Here is a 12390-nt window from a genome sequence, read left to right on the forward strand (position 1 = left end):
GAATTGTTTTCTCTAGGACTAGAAATGGGTGAGCGTATGCATCAATGCTTTACGATACACAAGTATAGTGTGTCCTAGGATCAATAGCACTACATTCTGGTTTGCTTGATATTATACCGTTCAATATACGTCTATTGCACCGCCATTAAGAGTGAGCGTGGGATAGCTCATTCTTGTGAGTGTACTGTGACCCGCATTCATCTGATCAGATGACAAGGATCTATACATGTGTTGTATAATGGAGGCTATGTGTTACAGGTGGTGAATCAAATGTTATAATTTTTTTTTTGTTTCCCTCAACAATAGGTGTTGGTAGTGAAACAATACCAGGTCTTTGGATGGTCAGCAAGGAAGGCAAGACCGTTATTCATCAAACCACTTCTAGCTGTGATGGATGCTGCAAATGAATCAATGAAGAAATCACGTTCCTCCGGACCAATTCTTTTGCACTGCATGTAAGTCAACACATTATATGCAATGGCAATTATACCATTATGTATAGTGTGAGCTGTTTTCAGATAGGACACTTTTATCATCATAGTTTGCAGACAAGGTTTATGTGACAAAGTTAAGTGAACCTCATTCATTTCATGTCATGAACATACATGTCAAACAAAGACTTAAGAGTGGCATGATTGAGTAACTAAAGGATAACATGTAATGTAATGTAATGTCCTCTGCATCAGACTCCTGTCTGATTAACCTCGATCTCTCTATGTGTGATAAACTGCCAAGAATCTGATTTCATTGTGAAAAGTCTCGTTCGTTTTAATTTTCAAACCTATTTCATTTCTATTCGTTTCTTTCTATTGTATCAAACATTGAACATCCTTCCACTGAGTTAGCTTTGGTTCTGATAGTTCGAATATTTCTCACTTGAATGATTTTATCTTCAAGAACTGCACTTTCTTTTCTGAATCAAGCATAAGGACTACCAAAATCGTGACATGCTGTGTTGGGTTTGATCTAAGTGTGTAATACAAGAACTGTGTTCCTTTTCTTCATCTGCTTAACTGGGGTCACTGTTTTCTCTGTCTATGTCTGTATGGCTACCCTGAGAACAAACCTAGCGACTTAAAGGACATTCATAAAATGCCAGACCACTCTCATTAATACAGACTTAGTAATTTGCCAAGTTTGTGATGTTATACTTTGCCTACAGATGGTTCTCCTCACATGACACTTGACAGTCCTGTTCACAAGCTAATCTTGCAATGTAGTTTGAGTTTATAAGCAGTATCAGATGTGTGTAATATTCATGAAAAAGAGTTTTGCAAAGCTTTATACATGCCAAGTATTATTTGAATGACAAGTTACTATAAAATCTAATCCTTCTACAATAAAAGTACCAATTTTGTAGGTGACGTGATAACTATAATGGTGTCTGTAAAGTTTTAAGTATTTAGAAAAAGGGATTACATCAAGTCTGCCAATATATTGTTAATGATATTTCAAGATAATGGTTTTGAGGGCGTTTGAAAATCAGTCAAGCACGTTATCTCCTCCCATGGACTATCACTATCAGGAATGGCATCGGACGTTGTGGTGTGTTTGCAACTGTCTACTCCACAGCAGAGAAAATGATTTCTGATGGTACGATTGACGTCTTCCAGGCAGTGATGATGCTGGGAGAAAACAGAGGCAACATGGTGGAAAGTCTTGTAAGTACTTGATGTCAGTTGATGTCGTGTCTGTATTATCACACCATCTCCCAGACAGTATTTTATGATCAGCAGCCTCACTTACACTACATTGGTCAATGATTAGCGACTGACTAGTCTAACCAAGGAGGAACTATATAGTACCTCCTTGATCAAACTCGACTGACCAACTAATTTACTGGTCCATCTCCACTGAATATCCAGTAATTTTGTTGATCTTCATCGGTCACTTAGTCAATCTCCATACACTGTCCAGTCAATCCCCTCCGCCCCCTCGCAATCCTGTACTTAAACTCCCCTTACTATGTGATCAATCTCTGTTGAGCACCTGGTTGGCCGACGCTGAACACCTGGTGTGCAATCCTGCTCTCTAAATTCCTTGGATTGCAAATCAATCTATAAGATTGTGGTGAGGGACAAATCCAAAATTAGACTTAGAAATTGGATGGACTTCTAAATCTCTCAGACTGAGATTCTTAATTTAGTTTTGGATTTGTCCCTCATTTCTACCTAGAAAGGAATTTAGAGAGTGTCGATCGCATGATCAACCACTTTCCTCTGACCACATGGTAGACTCTTACATACTAATGATGCCTCTTTGTCTTAATTGTGAGTCATGTTTTCTTTTGTACTGAATTCATAGATGTGACTATCAGGACAAAAATTAATGATTTTCTTGTTAATGTTCACTCATGCTCTCAGATACACTTATCTTGTTCACATATTATTAAGTTCAGGTATACTTGTCTCAGTTATTGCTAAGTTGTCTTAACAGTAAAGATAAATTAGTATTTTCCTTCCTGACGAAAGGGGAGGCAACCTAAAATTTGGAATTTTAATAAATACAGATTGGCAATAATGCATTTCTCTATCGTGTCATTCCTACTATGATATAAGCAGCAATAGGCTTAAACTCCTAAACATGGTGGGATGGTGAAAGGTGACTTACGCATTGAAAATAAATCTATGTTGTCGATACGTATATTACTTAGTATATGTATATTATATATACATATATATATTTTTTTTTCATGTGTATGTATATCTTTATTTTCATACGTGTATATATATATATATATATATATATATATATAAACATACGTGTGTGTTTACTTGCAGTTCATGTGTAGACCCACAAATTCTTTGTTTTTTAAATCGGGTATTAACTAAGTCTCAATCGCAAAAAAAAATATTTGACGTCATGTGAGATGAACATTAGAAATTCAAAATGTATGAACATTGCAGCATTTGTTTTGACAATACTCTTCATCAGGAAAGTGTTGGAGATTCTTTTAACGAGAATAGGCTTTAATTACTGTGTCAAAATGAAAACGACGATGTAAAATAGTATGGATTATGCCCTGATTGAAAAGAAAAATGTGTGAACGTGATATTTGCCATGTCAACAAAGCAGGTACCAAACTGTACATGCGGCTGTAGATTATATGATTTCAAAAAATGTTCATTGTGACAGAATGAATTAAAACCTTGTTTTTAACAGGAGCAATATATGCTGTGCTATGACGCCTTGGCTGAACACATGAAGAAGTTTGAGAAATACCGATGAATACTTCCATCTGGACCTCTAATTGCTTACAAGGATCTCACCCAACAGATCACTGAAATGGTTTGAATTTCTTGTGTTCTTGAATCCCGTGAAAATAATCCTTCAAGTATGAATGACAACACAAGTTTTGAAGGAATTTCCATTATAAATGTTGCATTGGAAAAAGAACAACACAATGTGGCAAGTGTGGAAAGCAAAAGTTGTATTAACGTAGTAGTGTAGTCGTTTTTAACTTAAAACGGTATTGTATGGTTGTATTTCAGAGTATGGTTCAAAATATGATTGTCATGATTGTGAAGGCTTCAAATGTTTGAAAATAGGAGATAGTGAGTAACACAAACTTTAAATTGAACGAATGGTTGTGATTTAAGAAAGTCAGCAAGGTATTGACAAAGGCAAAAATATAACAGTGAAATAGATTTCTGTGTGTTTCGTAGAAATTAAACAGATATATTATCTTAGGTTCTTGAAACTTGATGAATTCATCGTGAACACAGAGAGGATCTGAGAATTTTTAGACATCACTGAAAATTTCTATTAATTCGTTTCTCTTTTCAAAAGTTTGAGAGAAGCAAGTCTTCCCATGTGAATAGCTGATGTTCACCCTTGTACGCACTTAGACATTTATGTACTTGTAAATTCCCATTTTTCACATGGTTCGAACTTGTTTAATTTTAGCTAGGACATCTCTATAATTATGTACCCTGAAGAGGTAAATGGGGTCGTTAATGCATTGGCTTATTTTTGTTCCATGCCCTGGGCACGTATGATAAAAAATAAAACAGTAGATTATTGAGATATCAGCTTGTAAATATTTAGGTCTATATGCAGAAAAAAGGCGGAGCCATGCATGTCAAACTTTAGCTCAACATTTCGTAGGTTTACATCAAATTTTTGGATTGTTTTTTTCTTTATTTGAACAGTTTGTTGAATGCATACTTCCAAAATTTGTATCGCTTCTATTGAAATGATTATCATTTCATTACTGTAATTCATTGAAATAAGAAATGAATACTGAATGTATAGGTACGTGTACAGTCATTATATTATGTTGCGGATATTCTGATGGTCGACCACACAGCACCCCAGCAGTCTTTTGACACACATGTGTATGTTTGATCAATACACATACTATGTCAGTTTTCTTCTCGTAATGAAAATCACACGATTTCATTGGTTTAACCAGTTTCTGTTCCCTGACGTCCCGGTGCCATTTTATACTTCATTGGCAGCTAGAGATTTTGATGTATATCGTAAAGTACAATCCCTGACCCCTGGTCATGTGCAAAATCACCTACTTCTTGCAAAATATCTGGTGCATATTTTACATTAGCTTGGAATGGATTTGCGTAAGGAAATCACTTTACATTATCCTGGTAACAAAATAATAATACAACTGCCTATACGTGTCTTGTTATGTCAACCTTTAATTAAGGGAAGCAATGGCGTTCTCAGAATTTTACATGGTTTTCTGATAATTGTATGATAGTCGACCACACAAGACCCCAGCAGTCTTTTTAAACACATGTGTGTGTTTGATCAATACACATATTTGTGTCATGGTTTTCTTTTCTTATTCCAAATCACACGATTTCATAGGTCTAACCAGTTTCTATTCCCTGACGTCCTGGTGCCAACTCCATTTCATATATACTTCATTGGCAGTTAGAGATTTCAATGTTCTTCGTAAAGTACAATCCTTGACCCCTGGTCATGTGCAAAATCACGTAATTCTTGCAAAATATCTGGTGCATATATTTGCATTAGCTTGAAATGGATTTGCGTTAAAAAAAATCACTTTACATTGTCCTGGTAACAAAAAAAAATGATATAAATGCCTATAGGTATCTTATTATGTCAACCTTTAATTGAGGGAAGCAAAGGCGTTCTCAGAATTTTACACGGTTTTCTGTTATTGTGTGTTTAAGTAGACTAAAGAGTGCATATTGGTTGCGTAGAGGAATGATATGAATATAAAAGGGCAAAGATACATATCCATTTCTACAAGTTAATGTCACCCATCACACCATTAAAGTTCATCATACAAACAATCGTTCACACACATTTGCAAGGGTGGCTGCAAGTGGTTCAGGAGCTGTGGTATGAAACATCAACTAATTGCAGCGAAAAGCAGCTGCTGTAGAACAATACCTTGGAGATGCACTGACAGGCTGTTACAGTGAGACTTGCCGTCATATTACCATAATGATTTTAGAGCTTGTGGCATCTTAATGACATTTGTACAAAGGATTGAGGCAAATGTTGTGAATAGCGGTATACATCTTGTTCAGCTAGTTGTAGTGTACGAGATACCAGTCACAAAAATATACAAGCTGCTCTTGAATTTGTAATGCACTTTTGGCAGCATATTTTTGCAATATCTCACTAGTTCATTTGTAACGGTGTTCCTATAACTATCTTGCGTATTTTTACGTAGTGTGATGTTCTTTTGTTGCTGCATGCAGGGCGCCTATGGAAAGCAGTTTGATTAAATTTAACAAATGACACCAGAATAACTTTTCTTTCTTTGTTGGCTGTGCATGTGTGGAGTCGAGAAGTGTTGTAGATCAAGTATCCTGATTATGATTTTATTTTGTTACCTATAGGGAATTGATTTCAAGTACGTGTAGATTATCTGTCGCTAGTTCCCGACAAAAGTAGGTTCTTATTTGTTTGTGATTTGTATGTTTATTTTGTTTTGAGGGAGGACTCTTTCTCTAACAGCTGCTGCTGGTATTGACAGCCGTAACAATGATAATGATAAAAATAATGACAATAGATATAATGATGACAAAAAATGATATTGATGATTTAAAGACGCTAGTATTTGATAATAATTCTAATGAGACTCATTTTATATGCTGATTATCATAACTGTTAATATCATTTTACTGTCATTGTGTGGGATTTGCAAAGGTATTTATTTCGAATCGCTTAAATGGAACGGTGTGTGTGTTCATGCCTGTATGTAACTAAAAGTGTGTGTTTGTCTATGCGTGTGCCTGTGTTTTATGTCATCTGTATACTTACGTGTGTGTGTTTGTGTTTGTGATTGTGTGTCTGTGTGCCTTAAAGAGAGAGAGAGAGAGAGAGAGAGAGAATGACATCAATATACATGCATATACATACTAGGTGTTTAAAAAAAACATTTCCCACTTTTGATCATTAATAGTTCAAAAACTCTTCATCCGATAAAACTGTCATTGATATGAGTAATAGCTGAATAGTGTACAATTTTGTTGGAGGTGATTTGAATGTGAAAGCACAAATCAGTTTCATTAAATCTAAGATTGATTCTGAAGTAATGTTTCAGATTTTGGTCAATTTTAACCCTCTATAAAAAAACTGAACTTTGCACAGGAACCGATGATGCGTTTGTGAGTGTGTGCTGACAATGGCCCTGAACAATGGACATGCCTGAACCACCCGTTGACTAGGCGTTAGTCTCGCGCTCCCAGCCACATGAATGCTTAATCAATAATTCATGTGGATTGCCCTGGGTATTGCTAGTCTGAATTCATACACGGTAAAGGGTAAAATGTATGCACATGGAAAAAGTAAGCACATGTTTCCATGTGCTTGCAAACACCACATTTCATTCCAGCTGGCAATCATTTCCAAATTTTGCTTCACATATCACTAAATTTGGGATATAAATAAGCATAAATGATCAAAAGTTCTTCATTTTAATGCAACTGTCTACTAATAGTCTGACAAATTTGTCGCTTTTCAGCAGAGTTCAGCAGCATTTTCATTGGGGGGGCAATTGTATACTCTAATTGATTTTCTTTGCCTCCTGTCACCATGTAATTTCGTTTTTCAGAAGTAGGGAGAGCACTGTCGCGACTCAACGACAGTATCGGCAGGCGTTTGGCCAATACCCCTCACGAAGGAGCATCAGAAACATCCTCAACAAATTTACATAACATGGGACTATTTTGAGAAGGTGGAAAAATTATTCGGGTCGCAACAGGACAGCGCGGAACGATTTTAGATGAAGGCAGAGTATCCTTTTTTAGGGATATGGCATATCAATTGGGTGATATTTTCATAAAGCTCAGTTAGGAGAATCCTTAAGCAGGATATTCATGCAAGGCCCTATCATCTTCAGGTCCTCCATCATCTAACACCAGATGATTTGCTTAGAAGGGTTGCATTATGCCGTCAGCTTTTAGCGTTTGTTACTCCTGGTAATCTGCCTCATTTCACCATGTCTGATGAAAGTCGATTCCATCTGGATGGGCATATTGCGACCCATAATGCCATCATCTGGGCAAAACCTGACAACAAGCCACAACACCATCATACTCAGACAATGTTAAATCCTCCCTCAGTAGTTGTGTGGTGTGCAATATCTGCCTCTATGCTGATAGGTCCATTTTTCTTTAACGGGAATGTCAATGGAGAAACATATCCTGCTTACATTATATTCATCCTTAATATTGCCTTATCTGAATTACGGTATCTCGCGTGGGGAAATACATATAAAACACTTTTAGATAAATTACTTTGGTAACAAAAGAAATCACCCCGTATTATATGTCACACTGCATTTTTGTCCCATACTGACCCGCTATTTTTTGAGCATAAAATATTGAAAATTAGTGATTCGTATCTGTTTAATTTAGAACAATTTATGTAAAATTATAATAAAAACAATCTTCCAAATATATTTGAAACAATGTTTCAATGAAATCAATCCGTTCACAATTATCCAACAAGGCGATCGAATGATTTCCATCTGCCATTTCTGAGAATTTTGTTGGCTCAGAACACATTCATCTACGATGGGCCAAAGTATTGGAATTCACTTCATAACAATATTACAACGGCTCAATCTTTGAACTCCTTCAAGAATGAATTAAAATTATATTTATTGAAATCTTACAACATCCAACCGAGTAAGGTTCGTTTTACCGTTTCAGTTAAGTCATCATTTCTTTGATCATTATACAATTATGAATTCATTTTTTTTAAACACAAGTACTCCTTACATGTTCCTGTTAGTGTTCCGTATATACCGATGTGTCTATTCTCTCCTTCTCCTGCATTCTTACCGGTATAATTACGTATAAAAAAGAAATTGCACTAAATTCAATCTAGGTTGTATTTTATCATTAATTGTACACCATGGAATCCAGCTTGCTTGCGTCCACGATGGCACGTGCTGTAGTTCTTTTTTCCCTTTTTTCTTTTCTTTTTTTTCCTTCCCAATTATTTTGATTTCATATCAGTTGACATCGTTTCGTTTTATTTTGTTATTTTGTTTTGTATCGCTGTCTTGCGTATTTTCTGTGGGTCCCATATCGTACAAGCTTTGCTTCTTAGTGGGACCCTCCATTTCCATCCCCATCCTTAGTTAACTTGTATTATACGCTTTATGTATATTTTAACAAAGATATAATTGCGTTTTTTTTCATCTTCTACTCATTTTCATATGTACTTTATTAAATCACATTCTGCAATCATTTAACATATCCTGTACATATGCATCATATATAATTTCTTTGTTTATTTGATGGAAGTGAAAATAAATTTGAATCTTGAATCTTGAATCTCCAAATGCTGAAAGACCAATTTCTCCCAGAACTCCAAGCTTTGATGGGAGAAGATATCGCACATGCTGTTTTTATGCAAAATGGAGCAGCACCACACCGTACTCGCGCAGTTAGGGCTTGGTTGCAGGAGACATTCCCGGAGAGAAACGTTGGTCTTCAGCTCCGTAGAGAATGGTCCCCAAGAAGTCCAGACCTCACAGTCTGTGACTTCTTTTTTGTGGGGATATCTATAGGAGTTGGTGTATGTTCGACGGCCATTCCAGGACCTTGATGAATTGTGTCAAGCAATTGTTGTTGGTTTTGTTATGGGCTTAGAGGGTGTCCTGACTCCACGCAGAAGCCTTCCTCTGCCTTCAGGCATTTCGCCACAGACTTCAAAAGTGTATTGATATTGGACAAGTGGAGAGTGGGAGGTTTTAAATGTTAGTGCACTTAAGCCAGTTCATAGTAAATTTATTTTTACCATTTTAAATTTTGTTTCAGTTCCATACTAGCGTTATAAAGCCAAGATAGGAAAATATAGTTACGCCTACTATACCGTAAACTGTAAATTCTTTAGATAGGAAAATGTAAATACACAGTCAACTGCCAATTCTTGGAATTAATACCAAGATGGGAAAATGTAAACACAGTTAGATTATTTCTTAATTCATAATACTGAAATAGGAAAGAGTAGATACGATCAAGTTGTTTAACTGTCATTTCTTTATTTAAAAAAAAGATAATAAACAAAACAATTTTCACTTTATTTCATTATCTAATTTCGAAAACAGCAAATAGCCTGAGAATATTGTGGTTATCTTGCGAATGCCAGTGAGTTTAAATAGGACTATTTCATTAAAAAAATCATTGATTTCATTTAATGCCTTTTTTCCAGTGCCACATACTGGGACGACATCATCATCGTCTTTGCCAATATCAACATTGGCGTTATTATCATGATCATCATCATCATCACTGTCACTGTCATGATTATCATTATCATTTAAGCAGCAGCACCATTATCATCACCGTCATTAATTTTCATCATGAACATCATTGTTATAATTATCATTATTATCGTTATCATCATAATCATCGCAATCATTGACATCATCATTATCACTGTCATTGTCATTATCATCATCATCATCATCATCATCATCAAGGACAACATGAATATATCCCTTGAATGACTTAAATCACTTCGCGATACTCTGTGTTTTCATTGCTCCAAAATCTATTAGAATGACATCTCAGTGAAGTGACTTTACACAGATACTGCCAGAGGCTGAATAAAGACTAGTTGTGATGGTGGAATTTCTCGTGAATAAATTATATATATATATATATATATATATATATATATATATATATATACATACATACAAGATATTCAACATTAAGCAGTATATAAGCCTAAATGTCATTTTATATTCTAGCAAAATCCAATAGTGTTATTCATGAGAATTGATAAGATTAGAGTTGGAATAATTTCCTTTGTGTGTTTCGGTTTTTATAGGTCAATTCATGAGGCCAATGGTCAAGGTTAATAAACTTCATCAACTGCTAATGAAGGACCTTGTACTTACAATGGGACAGTGGATGTGTGTGATGTGTATGAGTGGAATCACTAGTTCTTTTATTCGCTTGTCGAATGCATATGCTTGAATTATTGCAGCTAGGTTTGTTCCAACAGAAGGAAGATCATCAAAGACTGTGAATGCTGGAGATGTGGATGTGACAGTGGACTTCTCATCAGTGATGCCTTGCAGAGACATTGGAGACACAATGGAACGATCAATCCAACTGATCTCATGTATAGATCCACTGGAGCAGCATCGAGTTATACCATTGTGGGAGAAGTCACACCAGCAGATGGTGGGGTGTATGAACTACACTTGAAAGGCGAGAGAGGGTTGGGTAGAGCTGGCTTGTTGCGACTCATTGTGAGAGGTAGGCTGATCATGACTGCATTTACAGATTTATGAGTTTTGGCCGACTAACCCAATTGATTGCTGAACTTTTGAAATCAATATTCTGTAAGACACTATATCGTATTCATCATCGCACAGTGGAGTGTAGAGGATAGAGTGCAATAGAGGAAGCCGGGGAAAAACAAGGTAAGCATGATATCCTCTTTATAGATGATGTTTTGATAAGGCAATTATTGAAAAAAAAATAAAAAAGCAGAAGAACCTCTGCCTGATTACACAATAATAATAATAATAGTTATAATGATAATAATCATTATTATGATAATAATGATAACACAGTGCTTATAAATCACTACCGTATTGTCCCTGTCTCCTTTAAAGGGGAAATCCAGTCCAAAAACCTAGTCTGATAATAAAGAGTAATATCTTTCGAGTTCAACCTGTCAACGGTGGAAAATTTAACTGAAATTAGATGAAAAGGAGGTTATGAGATTTTGCCTATTTTTGAAAAACAGTTCTTGTACAGTGGATATGAATATGCAAATTAGTGGGCTTACCATGTCATAACCTCACAATTTTGCAAATTTTGTCCTGATCAGGGTGACCTTTGACCATATAAAAGGTGGAACAGTGGGGGCAGCAGTATCAAGATGTAAATATGTCTAGATTTTACTATTATGTTTACATACCAAATTTTAAAAAAGAAAGAAACACAGCCAGGATTGTACACACAAGCAGACCCTGAAATATTCATCGCTTCGTGTATAAAGACGGAACAAGCGAGGGTGTACCACCAAAAACAATAGGCATCTTCATTTCACAATAATGCAACCTTTTTGCCAAATCTGGAAAAATTTTGGCTAAATTTGAAGAAAATGTGATAAGAAATGTGGCTGATACAGCGCACACAAGAAATGTGACATGGCATCCAAGTCGGAATACTGAGGGTGCCGTCACTACAAACTGTTGTGTCACTCACGTAGAATGACCACCCATACACCTGCTTAGCAAGTCTGAATAAAATCCCTTTAGTGATTGCATAAATAAGCACTTTTGCATATTTTGACATGATCAGGGTGACCCTTGACCCTGAAAAAGGTGGAACAGTGAGGGCAGCATTATCAATAGGTACAAGTGTATAAATTTGACTATGCTACATGTACATTCTAAATTTGAAAAAAAAAAATAGGTCAAGAAACAAGGCCAGTGTTGCACACACAAGCAGACCCTGTTAAATTTACCTTTTCATGTATAAAGACCAAACAAGCGAAGGCGCTATCACCAAAAACAATATTAGGCGTCTTCGTTTTATCATAATACACCTTCCTGCCAAAGTTGAAGATGATCTAAGAAGAACTCTACTACTCTAGCCAGTAGAGCACTCACAAGAAAATCTCTGCGGCGGACGCGGCGGCGCGGCGGTGCAGCGAGGCCAAATCCATGAAATCCTCCGAACACTGTTCGGGAGATACAAATATAATGACTTTACATTATTATGCTTACAGTCTGTTAGTCTGATAGTTCGTAATTCGAAAATGGAATGAGGTTCACGAATTCCGGAGGCGGGTTCATAATACTGAAAATGAAATAAGGTTCGTTATTCCGAGCGTTCCTTCATTCGGAAATGAATAATGGTTCGTTTATCAGAAAAAGAAATAAGGTTCGTTGTCCAAAAAAAAAAAATCACA

General features: G+C 36.0%; 1 protein-coding gene across 1 annotated transcript in view; it reads left to right on the top strand.

The window, feature by feature from the left end:
- LOC139743496 (receptor-type tyrosine-protein phosphatase epsilon-like) overlaps nt 1-3228 on the top strand; it is a 44505-nt gene extending 41277 nt beyond the window's left edge. The window contains exons 25-27 of the mRNA XM_071653978.1: nt 307-455; nt 1526-1661; nt 3163-3228. Coding sequence (XP_071510079.1) covers nt 307-455; nt 1526-1661; nt 3163-3228 — 351 coding nt within the window. The remainder of the gene's footprint in view (nt 1-306; nt 456-1525; nt 1662-3162) is intronic.
- Nucleotides 3229-12390: the final 9162 nt, after the last annotated feature.

This window comes from Diadema antillarum, unplaced genomic scaffold (genome assembly GCF_040938485.1).
Source record: "Diadema antillarum isolate AM-2024a unplaced genomic scaffold, OU_Dant_1.0 seq00001089_RagTag, whole genome shotgun sequence".
In the NCBI taxonomy this organism is placed as follows: domain Eukaryota; kingdom Metazoa; phylum Echinodermata; class Echinoidea; order Diadematoida; family Diadematidae; genus Diadema; species Diadema antillarum.